The 14,678-nt window shown below is 54.1% G+C and overlaps 1 protein-coding gene across 1 annotated transcript; it reads left to right on the plus strand.

The window, feature by feature from the left end:
- Positions 1 to 898: 898 nt before the first annotated feature.
- YWHAH-AS1 (YWHAH antisense RNA 1) lies at positions 899 to 14,179 on the plus strand. The gene is given in 4 exon segments (XM_031443289.2): positions 899 to 982; positions 984 to 1,000; positions 3,120 to 3,570; positions 13,895 to 14,179. Coding segments are annotated over 4 exon segments (837 nt in total).
- The last annotated feature ends 499 nt before the right edge of the window (positions 14,180 to 14,678 follow it).

Below are 14,678 nucleotides of genomic sequence, written 5' to 3' on the forward strand. Positions count from 1 at the left end.
GCAGCATGGTATTGTTCTGGAGAGATGGCTTTCACACCGTCGGCATGGTTACCAGCTTGCGTGGGAGGGGCCACCTGCCCACAGATTCGTGTCACCCAGATAGGATTTTCATTTTTTTTCTTTTCCCCCAAATGCAGGCCTCCTGCCACCCAGGTGACCTGGCCAATCCTGAGCCAACAGTGATAACACCGCCACCAAGAGCAACTCTTGCTGTTAATCACTGGCTCTCTGCCTGGCTTTACCCCCGTATACCATCTCCCCAAATCCTCACAGCTCTGGAAGGAGGCCGTTATCCCCATCTTATGGATGAGGAAAAGGAGACCAGAACGGTCCGGCACTTGCTCAGTGGCCAAGATGGTCACCCGCAGCACCCCCACTCTTTGCCAGTTGCTCTGGCCCCAGTGTCCTTTTGCTGAAACCAACTTCCACCCCCTGTGTCTGAGATCAGCCTGAGCACACAGATTTCAGGATCATCCAGAGCCTCCCGCCACTCTTTGAAAACCCACTTTGGGAGCAGATCCACTTCCACGGCAGCTTTTGGCAGTAAGAAGTGCGAAAATGTCCTGGTGGCCACAATCTGTGAGCTGCTGGAGCTCAGAGCCCCGTTCTCAGCATGCCTTCCGCCCCCCAGCAAGCTTGTTCAGAGCTCAGCTCTAGAGGAGAAGGTGAAGCTGTCGCCTATGGAATTGTAATTAAAATGAGGGCAAAAAAGGCTTTTGCTTCAGATCTGCAAGTGGTCCAGGAGCTTGTGTTTCTTAGCCAGAATTTTCTAGATCCTTTGCCTGGAACCATCTGGCTAATTGCCTCCAGCTTCGGTGCAGTTCTTACTAGGTGGGTCCGGGTTGGGAGAGGCTGTTGTGGTCCTGGGAAAAGCTGGAGGTCAGGGCCTGGGAGTGCCATGACTTCCCCTCTCTGAGCCTTGGGTTTCCTGGCTGTGAAATGGGAGGCTGCACTAGTGGATGGCTGAGTTCTGTTTTCTTTCCAGCTCTGAAGGTCTAGGGTATGTCGTCACCACTGGAAGTTCAGCAAATGACACAGCAGCTCAAAAGGATGAAACAAGGATGCTTCAAAGGCCCAGGGTTTGGCCCACATCAGCATGTGGAGTGGGAGCAGATAGCGGAAACCTCCCCGCAGCAGACCCCGGCGGCGGGGGCCTGCGCGCTCCCACGTGGTCCAGGTACTGCCAATATTATTGTTCCGATTTTACAGACGTGGAAACTGAGGCCCAACTGCAGCACAAAGAGCAGGGGGCGGGAACCAGGACCCAGACCCGCTCCACGCCACCATTCTTCCCACTGCTGCCCTGCCCCTCCCAGCGCCTGAAAACACTCTTGGTTGTCGAGCTGTACTCGTAACTGTCATCAGCTGATGCTTAAACCATGACCTGGGAAGGAAAGGAAGAGGGTCGCTGAGTTTCCACCAAGGTTCCCTGCCGGGCAGCCATGCTAAAAAAACAGCTTTTCCTCCCCAGTATGTTAGTAGGCAGTGAGCAGATTGCTACGCCTTCTGTCTCCTTCCAGACAACGGTGGCGGGCTGGCCCCGACTCAGGAGACAAAGGGACCGGGGAGCAGCAAGGCCAGAAGGGAAGGCTGACTCCAGGGGGTGGGCTCTGCAGACATAGCACTGAGCTGCCACTGGGGTCCTAGGTAGGACCGCTTCCCCCTTAAAAGATGCAAGCTCCTCCACTTGGCCCTTTAGGACCTGGCCCTGGTCCTCCTTTCCAGGCTCACTACCCACTCCCCGGACACCCTGAGCCCACCGACTTCCCAGATCCTGCCCACAAGTTTCTACCAACTTTCCCATTCTTCCACCTCTTACTCTCAGTCTTTAATGCCCAGCTGAAATCTTACCTCCTCTAAGGAGCCTTCCCAGTTCTCCCTCAAGAAGCCCCCTCCCCTTCTGCCCACTCCCACCATCTGCACGGACTTCTTTTGGTTGGATTGGTGTTTGCTTCCAGCCACGAGGCATCAAGCCCTGTGATCTGCAATTGATCTAGTCTGTGATCTCGTTTAATCCTCATGACAACTGTTGGCTGGAGATTCCTCTGGTACCATGTGATGGAAGCTCTCTCCCGCAAGGTCATGGCGCTGATAGGGACAGAGTCTGGCTGTGAACCCAGGCTGTGATAAAGCTGTTACCTCGTTTATACGGGACACTTGGAGGATGAGCCCAAGCTGAAATGCCCTCCTCATGAAATCACTGGGCCCTGAAGGCCTGGGGGCAGCAGGGAATTCACAGAATAATAAGGATCTTGGAGACAACTCAGGGTGGCTTTCTGACTTTGAGAGACAGTATAGCATGGTGGGCCAGCTTTGCCACTGGACGGGCCTGGCTCCCAATGCAGCTCCCATTTGCTGTGCTGTGTGGCCTTGTGCTTGTCCCTTTGCTCCTCCCAGACTGGTTCCTCATCTTCAATATAGAATTAAAAATAATTCCTTTGTCCCAGCTCTGTTGGAAGGAATAGAGACCCAGGCAATGCCAGCTGGTATTAATATTGACTGTGGGGAACTGAGGCTCAGAGAGGGATGGTAATTCACTCAAGATCACACAGCAGATTGGCAGTAGAATCAGGTACTACGCCCAGGCTCCTCAAAGCCAAAACCTGGGCTTGTCCTTGGACAGCTGCTGCCTTACCTTAAAGAGGGCTGAGACTGACTTGGAAATGCAGCCGAGGAATTCATACTGGAATTGCTGATGGGATTCTGTGCCTCCCTGAGCTGAGACCACTGCTTGGGTTGCCTGGGGCTGGAGAACATTAGGAAGCCCGAGTCAGAGCCTGGAATCATGTGTCCAGCCTGGCATCTGATCCATGGTATTACCCAGGTCCTATGCTGTCGCCCCTCTGAGCCTCAGTTTCTCTGCCCCCAGAAATCAGGGTAAGGATCCCTGGCCAGAAGGAATTACATGAAGGCACAGAGCTGTTTTTGGAACAGCTATCCCTGAACTCTCTCTGCATCGAGTCCTGTGCCATCACTTGCCATGGCTTCATTTCGTCCTGGTCACAACTCTGTATGGCGGGGACCCAACTCGCAGACACATGGCTGGGAAGGGGTGGAAATAGGGACTGAGCTCTGATCCTGTTCCCTCTTCCTGAAACACTCACTCCTCCTCTTTCCAGACTTAACTCAGTCTCCTTCTTCAGGATCAGCACAACCCTGCCTTCCTCTGGGAGGATCCCCTGGCCATGGACTGGGGTGGGGGGCACCTGCTCTGGCCCCCAGTGCTGGCTCTACTCTTCTGTATTGAGACAGTTTCTCCCTCTCCTCCACCAGACAGGGGAGCCATCTGCAGGGACCTTGTCACGCTCACGGCTGTGCTTGGCCTACAGCAGGTGCTCCATAAATACTTGCCGAATGACTGAATGCATCAGGCCAGCACCAGGACGCCGCCCAGGCCCCGAGGGAGCCAGGAGCTGGGAGGAAGGCTTCTGGACTCCCGCCACGCCTTACATTAGTGGCAGCTTCTCTGAGTCCCTACAGCCAGCCCCTCCGGGATGCCATTTGAGCCGGCTGAATTCCGGGCACCACTTCACCTTGGAAAAGCAGCCTCCACCCTCATCCAGCAGCCCGGTAATTGACGTCACAGAGGTGCCAGGAGCTGCCCCATTAATACTTAATGCAGACCTCACTGCGGCAGAGCTGCAGGCTGGAAGAGCTGAGGGGGCTGTTTGGAGTGTCTGTGAGGTCGTGAGGAGGGCACAGAGGGGAAAGGGCTTCGTGCACCAGAGAGCCCCCAGCAGATGCGTGCTACACCAACCCATTTTAACTTTAAGTCCCTGGCTTAACTTGGAAAGAGCCAGGACAGCACGTGCCTGCCTTAGGACAAGGAGACTGCTGACTGAGCCCCAGCAATAAATATGTGGGGGATTAGGGGCTCCCAGGACATTTCCTGGAGGCAGTAGGTGGGCAGAGCCTGGCGCCAGCTAGGCCTGGACTCCATTCTGGGTTTGCACTGTACAGCCGTGGGACCCGGGCAGCAGCTACACTGCTGAGCCTCAGCTTTCTGATCTGTGCAGTGGGCATAATGCTACCCTCCCAGAGAGGCTGCTCAGAGAATTAATGGAGATGAATGATGGAGAGGACCTAGCCCAGCACACAATAGGACCTCAACAAACGCTGAGTCCCTTCTCCCAAATCTGGAGAGAGGAGATATTGGGGCACTTCATGTATTCAGCGGCCAGAGTGATGTTAGAAGGGAAGATGGAGCTACGGGGCATGGGAGGGGACCTCGGTTTGGACTTGTCCCCGTGGTGGGGCAACACCCCAGAGAGACGTCAGAGGGGATGGGCAGAGAGCCCCTCGTGGAAGGATCAGAAGGGCCCTCGTGGCCCATCTCTTGTGATTGTCTGATCTCTTCATTCGACACAGGAGGATGCTGAGGGCTGGGGAGGGAGGAGACCAGCCCAGAGGCTCACGCTGCACAGCCGAGGTCTGACCTGGACTGACCTGAGACTGCGTCAGCTGAAAGATTTATCCAAGGCCACCCATTCTCTGGGGGAAGCAGGTGACATGATGACATGCCCCTGCCTCTGTTCCCTGGCCGGGACCTCTGCTTCTCTGGCCTGAACAAAGCAGGAACCTCATTCTCTCCGGTTCCTGGTCTCCCTCCAGTGTGTTTCCCCACAAATGCTGGGGGCTTCCCCAAAACATAAATCCAACCATGTCATCCCCTGCTTAAAACCCTTGTGTGGTCCCACAATTAGGGTTGCCAGAGAAAATGCAGGAGGCCCTGTTAAAACTGAGTTTAGATAAACAACGAATTACTTTTAGTGAAAGAATGTTCCAAGTATTGCATGCAGAATATTATATTTAAAAGCTGATTCGTTGTTTATCTGAAATTCAGACTTAACAGGACAACCTGTATTTTTATTTGCTGAATCTGGCAATCCTACAATAAGCGCCTTCAGGAAAAGGTTGGAGTGTTTCATTGGCCTACGAGGCTCATTTGTGCCCCTCTTTCACATGAGCTGTCTGCTTCAGACACAGCTCTTTGCCTTTACTTGAGAATTTCAAGCTCTTCACTCCCGTCTGGCCTTTGCAGATGCCATTCCTTCCACTGGGACCATCTGGGTACCTACTACTCCTCCTGCTGCCCCACTGTGCTTGACCTGACAGCCTTCAGACCGCTGAAGGGTTGCCGCTTCCTCCTGGAAGCCTTCCTGGCTCTCCAGGCCTGGATGTCTCTGGGGTCCCACTGTGCCTTGGGAAGTTCCTCTGTCTGTCCTGGTCCCTTGATGCGGAGTAGGGATTCAGCAGTCGTTTGTTGCATTGAGTTGCTGAATTCTACAACCCCTTGCACCTCCCCTAAAAACAAGTTTCCCCTCCTTCATCCGAGTCCTCTGTGTCTCCCATGGCCCTGATGGCATCCCACCTCCTCCAGCTCAGTCACCATCCGGCGCCATGAGCAATCTTTTCAGCCCAAAGGTCAGCCAGATCAGCACCCCTCAGACCCTCCTGTGACCTGCAGGGCCCAGCACTGTGCCTTCCTGCCAGATGGTGGCCAACAGACCCTGGTGGGCGTGGAGGATGCCAAGCCAAACCGAGCTTCTGTGTCTGCGTCTCCTCCCACTCAGTGGCCAACAAGCAGAATCCTAACCCTGCCCTGAAGCAAAGCCTCCTACCTCCAATATGCCTATAAAGGAGGCAGGGAGGCATTCCCACTTGGCAAGAGAGAGAACCGAGGAAGTAGAAAAACAGTTGTTCAAGGCTCAGGGTTCTGGACCCTACTCTGCCTCAGGGCTTTTGCATCTGCTCTGCCCTCTGCCTGGAACAGCCTTCCCAACGAACTTCGCAGGGACGAGAGGCCTTTCCTGACCCTCCTGGCTGAAACAGGACACCCTGTCCTCCCACCCATCTTGTCACTCTCTGTCCCACTACCCTGTTTCATCCTGTCCACGGCATTCACTACTCTCTGAAATCACCATTTGTTCACTTATGGACTTGGTGTCCAGCACAGGGGAGACTGGTGGTGGTGGTGAACTCGCGTGCCTGCCCTTTGCTGGTGTGACACTTAGGGGAGCACAGTGGTGGGTGTGAGCTCCCACCTCCCATGTCCTCCAAAACCAGTGCCCTTGGGAGGAGGGCGGGCCAGGTGGCTGGGCTCCATTTCAGGGGCAAGAGCTTCAGGGAGCCAGAGCTGAGCAGGAAGGAAAGAAATCTGCCAAAATGTTGGTTTTCAGTAGGGGCTCAGATTCAGAGCAAGGAGGTCACCCAGTTTTCTCTCTTCCCTGTCTATTGGCAAAGTACCAGCAACCCTGCCCCATCCTCCTGAAAGCTGAGAAACTAGGCAACAGGAGACAATGTTGGGGGCACTAGGTCATCCTGAGGGGCCAGAGATTTCTAAATCCCGATCACAAAGCAGATCCTTGGAGCCTGCTTTTTCCAGCGCCAAAAAATATAGATCCAGCCCTTGCCTCCACTGAGGGGAAAATGCGCACCCAAGAGCAAGGCTCTCCGAAGCCCCTTTGAGCTACCATTCTGCATCGTGGGACAGAGAGCTCATCCCACTGTTCAAGCCAGCCCGCGTTCAGGTCAGGCAGTCTCGTGTCGGAACCGTGGCTGCATTGCTGACTGCATGACCTTGGCACGAAGCCTGACCCTCCTCCGCTCCAGTCTCTGCATCTGATTGTAGTTAAGTTACGAGTGTTTCTTTACTTACCTGGGGCGGTGGGGGCGGTGAGGGTGGAAAGCAAGATTTGCAGTGAAACAAGGACCCTTCCTGAGGACTGAAGCCACGTTTAGGAGTTGTCTGGAAGGGACTGGGATTATGATCTGAAACCCTTGGTTCATGCTGGAGACATAGGTATGCCTGATTCTACTTGGCACTGTTCTCTAAACAGATGAGAGGACCCCTCAGGGCAGCCTTCCAACCCTCTTGGAGGCCCCATGGTATGGGTAAGTCACTGGTTTGGCAGTAAAGCCCTGATAAGGATTCAGGAGGCCTGGGTGAGAGGCCCAGCTCTGGCACAAATATGCTGTGTGACATGGAATAAATCACTTGCCCTCTCTGGGCTCTGGCATCCTTATCTATAAAATCGGTCATTCATCCCTAACTTACCAAATTCACAGAGTTTTGGGGAGGATCAGGTAGGAGAGTGCTTTGGAAAGCATTTGCTGTCTGATGAGTTAAAAGAGGATTGCTATTAAAATGGAAAGGACTATGGGACATCTCTGTACCTTCTGCTCTGTACTTTGCTGTGAACCTAAAAGTGCTCTAAAAAACAAAGTATTTAAAAAAAAACAAAAGGACCCCCCCAGATTTTCTACCAGGGACCTTCTAAAAAGCCTTTGAGTCAGGCAAGATAATTCAAATTCTAGCTTGTAATTTGTATAACTGTGGGGAAATGAGTTAAATGCTGGCACTGCCAGAGGTCTGGTTTTCCTTCTGCAGAGACAGTAGCCCTGGGGCAAGAGAAGGGCTGGGAAGATGCTGCAAGATACAGAATAGCTGAGATGAGGAGGAGAATCCCAGCAGCTCCCAGCCCCGGGCAAACAAGGAGGAGGGTTCCCCACCTGACTTCAAACTGAGGTGGGGGCTGCCTGTTCCAATTTGCATCCCCTGTAAGCAGCCCTCTGGATATCAGCTCCACTCCAGGTAGATGGTGACTCAAGTTGTTCTGCAGAGACTGGTCCCTCTGCCCCTGTTGCCATGGCACTGCAGCACAGTCTGGCCAATCAGGAAGGAGATGGGTATCTGAGCCTCTGTTGCTAAAGCAGGAGCAGGATGCCCAGCCAATGGGAAGTTCAGCAGAGTGGAGCCACCATGGAAACCTCAGCCCTGAGGTTCCAACCGGGTTTTTGTCTCCATGTCTCATTTGCAGGGGGTAGGCTAGGTTTTCTGCATTTTTTTTTTTTTTTTTTTGTGGCAGAGCGCATCCTGCAGCCCCTGGAGGACATCCAGGAGTCACAACAGGGGTGCATGACAAGAGATATCTTCAGTGAGTCAGAAAGAACCCCAGCTTAGCAGGACACAGTTCAGATGTCCCCTTCATCATTCTGCCCCCAGATGCTCAGCATCACCTGGGTCTATGACCTTAGTCCACCCCCTAGCCCCATCTGTCCTAAGAAATGGCTGGAGGCTGCAGAAAAAATCCCCACCCCCAAAGTAAGGAGAGGAACATGGGGCTCACCTCCAAAGGGTGTTCTTCTGCCCTGTAACCCTGTGGCTTTACAAAACTGCTCCTCCTCTTCTCCCACCTGCAGGGACAGCCGGGGGATACATAGGTCAGAGTCAGGTGCTGCCCCTCCATGAAATTAGAGGGTGGGGCATGTGGGCTCTTGTGATTCCTTCCTCTAGACTTCACTGATTTTAACCTTCAGGCTCTGGATAAAGTGGATCTGCAAGAAGTAACTTTTCAAGGGGGAGCCCTGTAAATAATGCAAGTGGACACGAATAAGAAGCAGATTGCCCTTAAAAGGCCTGACCAGCCAGGCTGTCAATTTTAGAACTGAGGCCCACAGGGGTGAAGATGCCCCCTCAAGGTCACACACTACCTGGCTGCAGAGCCAGGATGGGGAGCCCTGCTCTTCAGCCTGCAAGATGCAACCTCCTCCAACCAGCCTTCTCACCACTGGGCAGGCATTCTGGGAGCTGTGCACGCCCACACCCCCAACACCCCTCATTCTGTAAACACGGACATCATAACAACGGCAAGAGAAAGTGTGCCCCACCCCTTCCTTGCTGTCTCCTGGCTTTTCTCTGTTGCCTAGCAACAGTTCTGTCCAGAAACCTGGGTATCTTCCTCGACAACTCCCTCGCCCTCATCCTTCTCACCAAACCCCATCACCCAATCATGTCCATTTATCTCTTAAATGGCCCTTGAGTCGTCCGCTTCTCCCCTCCCCTACCCCTTCCCAGTCCCAGTTCCATCATGCGTCTCCTGGACTCCTACATTGGCTTCTCGCAGGTCTCCTGCTTTTACACCTGCCCCTCCCATCCCCCACTTCCATTTTCTACAAACACAGCCAGACAGGCTTTTTTTTTTCTTGGAGTCGGGAGGTAATTGGGTTTACTTATTATTTAATGGAGGTACTGGGGATTGAACCCAGGACCTTGTGTATGCTAAGCACTGCGCTCTGCCACTGAGCTACACCCTCCCCCCAAGACAGGCTTTTTAAAACACAGATCTGCTCTTGTCCCCTGATGCTTGCTGAGAACTTCTAAGGATAAAAATTGAAATCCTTAACATGCCCAGGAGGCCCTGCATTGTAAGGCCAACACAACCCCAGCCTGGTCCTGCCCTGGCATGTGCTCTGCCCTCCCTGCCTGGAACATCCCCCACCCCCAACACACTTCCAGATCTTCTAATTACTCCTCCTCACCCATGAGCTCTCAGTTCAACAGTCACTTCCGTGGGGAACCTTTCCTGACCCCCCTGGATAGGTTAAATCTCACTGTCTCAGTCTCTCTTGGCACCATGAACCCCTTTGACCTGTAGCACTAATCACAGTCGCAGTGTTATACTTATTCATGTAATTATTTGATTCATAGCTGTAAGCCTCGCCCCACTTGATGTAAGCTTTGCCAGGGCAGTGGCTTTGTCCTGTTCTCAACCTGAAACACATGGATAGATGGGCAGATGGACAGATAGATGGATGGGTATATGGATATGTGGATGAATGGATGTGTATGTATATATGTGGATTGTTGGATGATGGGTGGGTGTATAGATGGATGGGTGGATGGATGGACGTGTATGTATGTATGTGGTTATTGCTGGATGATGAGCAGGTGTATAGATGGGTGGATGGATGGATGTGTATGTATGTATGTGGTTGTTGCTGGGTGATGAGCAGGTGGGTAGGTGGGTGGATGGATAGATGCTCTTATTTTCCTAACTTACTTAGATCTAATCATACATCTCTGTTCTGTGGCAGCCGGTCCCATCCATTCAACATGCACCAAGCATCTCTGATGTGCCAGGGATGAGCCCCCAGAGCTGTGGGAGCCCAAGGAAAGATAATAATAACAGCTACTTCCATCAACACTTACTGCTGCACATGCCAGAGACCCCGGTATGCTCTCCTCCTGGGAAGCTCCCCGCTCCTTCCTCTCTACTTATCCAGAGCCTAGCAGTGTCTCAAGATTCCATTTGAGTGTCACCTCCTCCAGGAACTCTCCCTTGGTCATCCAGCCCATGCCTGGTTGCCCATCCTCAGAAACGGCCCGGCACACAGTCCAGGCCACTCTTGCTGGTCCTTGCTCGAAAGCTGCTTCACATTATCCTTTCTCCTTCCAGGACCCTGAGGGTGGCGGTGGTTACCCCCATTTTAAATAGGAGGAAACTGACTTGCCTGAGGTCAAGCAGATAGTAAGTGGTGAAACTGGTGCTGAAACCAGCTTGAATCTAAGACCAGGATCCTTAATTGGTACCCACCCCAGGCCCCAGCAGTTCCTCCAGCAGCCCTGAAGGTAGCTGCTCCTCCTGTGTATGAACACTGCTGGGGGTGGCAGGGGGGGGTGGTCTACTGTCAAATACTTGCCTGTCAGAAACTATTCTAAGCCATGGACGCGCTTGTCTGAAACTGCTACCCAGCGACCCCAATTCTGCCCCCAGGGGCCCAACCAGAAAAGGGAGTCCCCTCTCCCACATGGCAGCCCGTCAGTAATTCACAGCCAGCTCTCATGTCTCCCCGCATCTTATCCTCTCCAGGGAGGGGCTGCAGACAGAAGCATTAACCAGGAGCTAGAAAACCCAGGTTCTCATCCTGGCTCTGCCGCTGTCCCCGGACTAGTACATTTCAAAAAAAAAAAAAAAATTAAGTAGGTGATGTGACGAGCCTGAACATTAAGAGGAAAAAAAAAGAGAGAAAGAAAACCTATCACCACCTCCGTCACTCTTGTTTCATAAAAGAAAGGGCATCCTGACACTCACAGATGTAGGGCATACAATCTGAGAATTAGTTTTGTGAGATTTTCCTACCATGCCCCTATTTCTCTTTCTACCATATCCTGGTCTCAGGCTAGAGGGGTAGGCCCCGGGGCTGGAGCCTGCAAGGGCCTCAGCTCCAACCCATTAAAGAAAGCACCCTCAGCTGGGAAACCCAGGAAAGGGCCCTTGGCCACCCAGACTCCACAGTCACTCTGTTTCAAGAGGGAAGGAAGAGCTGAGAGCGTCTGGCCAGGAGGCGGCCGAGCTCAGGAAGCCAGGCCGACTTCCCCTGTGCCGCCGCTCCACATCCAGTCTGTCTTGGCTTTAGCCCAGCAGAGGCTTTTCCCCGGCTCTGTGGGCACCGTGTGAACGAAGGCTGCTCGCAGGCAGGGGCTGCACAAGGCCACGCTGCAAGCATGTGGAAACTGCTGGGAGTCGGGGGGCTGTTGGGCTGGCTGGAGGCTGGTGAGAAAGGCCAGTTGGTTCTGCAAAGGCAGCAGGTTTCTCTTGGGTCCGTTGTGTGCGGTATCCAAAGGGCGAGGCTCCAACCCAAAGGCCTTCTCCCTGCTCCTTCACTTCATATTTATCGAACACTTGTCATGTGCAAACCCTGTGAGCACATAGCTGAGCAAAGCAGGTCTTGGCCTCTGTTCTCACAGAGACCGGGGTCTCATAGGAAAGGCCATGTGGATCCAAGGAGGGAACGAATGCAGACTTGCAGCAGCGCCACAGGCTGCAGGGCAGGCTCACGAGCTGAGGGCGGGCAGTGGGGGGCTCCTCATCATGGGGGGTCACGGAGGCTGGGAGGCGATGATGTCCACACTGAGGTTGCAGAAGAGCAGGCATCAACCGGGGAAGGAGGAAGGAAAGCCACTTCCAGGCAACATGCCTGGGATGGGACCACATTAGTCACCAGGAGAACTGGCAGGAGACTGGTGTGACTGGAGGGGGTCAGGCAAGGGGGAAGGGTGGGCAGAGTGAGGCTGAAGAGGGATGGAGGCTTCCAGGTTACTGAAAGGGGTTTGGTCTTTTCCCAAGGGAAATAGGAAGCCAATGAAGGGCACTGAGCAGGTGACAAGTACCAAGTGGCACAAGGAAGTGTTATTACTTGAAGGTAGAGCGGAGACAGCAGTTGCCTCTTCCAGGAGTCAAACTGGCCGTGACGGTGGTGGTAATAGCAGTAGAATTACCGGTTCCGAATGCTGTGCCCCACACGCTGCTTTAAACACACTGTGTGCATGAATCTCATCCTCATGTTCACCCTATGAGGTGGACAGTGGTCTTATCTGGCAAAACTGAGGCACAGAGAGATTAAGTAACTTGTCCAAGGTTACACAGCTTGTAGGTGGGGAGGGTGGGCAGGCAGGTGAGCAAGCTCCGTGCACTTAATGAAATGACTGTCCTAAAGAAGTCACAGGACAGGGGAGGGCTGTTCTGCAGGGAAGTCCGGGGATGGCAGCCTGGGATAAACCTGGTTTGTAATGTAGGCCCTTGTGGTCGATTCTGTGAACAAGCACTCATTGAGCGCCTACTGCATACCGGGCGCACTGTTGTACATGCTGAGGACGTGGTGAGGACAAAAACTTACAGTCCAGAGAGGATAAAAGACAATGCATGAGGGGGCAAATAACGCAGATGATTCCTGGCGAGGACAAGGGCTGGAGGGGGAGACAACAGGGCAGCGGGTGGGCAGAGGGATGGTCAGGGAGGGCAACAAGTGACACCAACAATGAGGAGGAAATGGAGCCACGACCTTGGGAGGCGGATTCCAAGAAGAGGGGTGAAGTCGTGCAAAGGCCCTGAAGCAGGGACAACCTAGAGGTGTCCATGGAACACAAAGAGGAGACACTGCATCATCCTGAGTGAGCAGGAGGAGATGAAAACAGAGACGGAGGCGTCCAGAAGCCCAGGCCCCATCGGGCCTTGTGGGCGGTAGCAAGGAGTTGGGATTTCACTGATGGGAAGTCACTGGAGGGTTTCCACGCAGGGGGTTGGTGCAGCCTGTTCTGTGTTTAAAAGAGAGCATGTTGGTCGCCCTGAGGAGAGTAAACTCTTCAAGGCCCAAGAAGATGCATGAGGACCAGTCCGGTTGCTGCTGCATCAGGTCAAGGTGCAGATGGGAGGAAGGGTCAGGTGACCGTGTATTTCTGCTAACGGATTAGATGTGGGGGTTGAGCAAAGGAAACACAGGCTGAGGCTCTTAGCACTAGAAACTGGGCAGACGATGGTGCAATGACTAACATGGGGAAGACTGGGAGGAGCAGAGTTGAGAGGATGCGGCTAAATCAAGAGTGTGGTTTAGACACATCCAGTTTGTTGTGCTCTTGAGTCTCCCAGGAGCGGCCAAGAAGGCAGCTGGACAACTCCGGGTTGGAGTTCAAAGGTGGGGTCAGGGCTCGAGATCTCAGGTGGAGACTCTCAGGCATGTAGATGGTAATTAGAGTCACAGGACCCAGTTGCACTGGGGGATGAGATGCAGAAAGGAGGTCCAGGGGCCCTAGGCTGGGGTTCTCCAATGTGGGAAGACTACTGGACAGAGGCACAGAGGCCGGCCAGGGAGGTCAAAAGAGGAGGCACGAGGGGTGCCCACCTGGCCGGGCTCTGCCCTGATCAATCCTGTAAACTCAGGCAAACTGCTTTCAGCCTCCAGACCTCAGCTTCCTCTCTGCAAACTAGAAGGGCGGCCCCACCCAGCACCGAGCTGGTGACACTCCTGTGGCCCCTTGCCAGATGCCAAAGCGGAAGCCCACCTCATTTCCAGGCCCCCGACAATCAGCTTGCACTGGGTGAAATGCAAGATTACAGCAAAACCCAGCCCAAAGGACCACTGCCAAGGGGGACGGGGGAGGGTGAGGTCATGGTGGCTTGGAGGAGAGTCTAGACTCACTGGTCAGTGGGGTGACCCCTATCCTCAGTTACTTTTCTGTAAAAGTGGCCAATAATCCCCAGATGAGGGGTGTCTCCAGAGCTAGGCCAGGTAGCACGCAGAGCACCTTGCTGGCTCCAGCTCCTTTCTCCTTTAGGGAGATTCCTTCCCTGACTCAGAAGAGAGGGATTCCAGCGCAGCTCCACCCTTGCAGAATAAAGCATTCCTGCTGCTGGTCAACCCCGGGGCTGCCAGCCCTGCGTCACCCCTGCCCCACAACTACAGGCATGTGGCTGCGTCCACGGCAGGAGTCAGAGACCGGCTGGTGATCACTGGAGCCTGGGGCACAGCTGGGGCTGGACGGGGGACATCAGGGCTGGTCGTGGCTGTGGCCCGGAGCCTCTTCCCAGGCTGCATTAGCACAGCTGGTAAAGGGCTGTGATATGACAGAGAGCACGGGGGAGTTCAGGCCAATGCATTCAGTCCTGATGACAGCTCCTGGCTCCGGGTCTCCTAGAAGCAGCCCTGGTGTGTGTGTGTGGGGGGGGGGGGGTGCAGGAACTTCAGTGGCAGTCACTGGCAGGGGACCAGGGCTGAAGCCTGGATTCCTGGCCCAGCCGCGTCACAATTAGACCAATGGCTCTGCTCATGGGGCACCTCCACCTTGCCTGGCACTGGGCCAGGCCAGAGCTTTACATATGGGCTCTTCAATGACCCTGCAGGGATGTTCCCATGGGAAAGATGAGGAGACCGAGGCAGAAAGAGAAAGGCTTGCCCAAGGGTCCCCAGCCTTCGACACTCCTCCTGCAGGTGCACCAGAAGTCAGGACCCTGGTGGAGCCTGCAGGGTCCTGCGTGATGGGCCTCTGCTCCCCTCTGCTGTGCCACCGCACCACCAGCCCCTCTCTCCCCATCCCTCCCGCACACCGTGCCTCTTTCCAT

The sequence above is a fragment of the Camelus dromedarius genome, chromosome 31 (genome assembly GCF_036321535.1).
Source record: "Camelus dromedarius isolate mCamDro1 chromosome 31, mCamDro1.pat, whole genome shotgun sequence".
NCBI classification, from domain to species: domain Eukaryota; kingdom Metazoa; phylum Chordata; class Mammalia; order Artiodactyla; family Camelidae; genus Camelus; species Camelus dromedarius.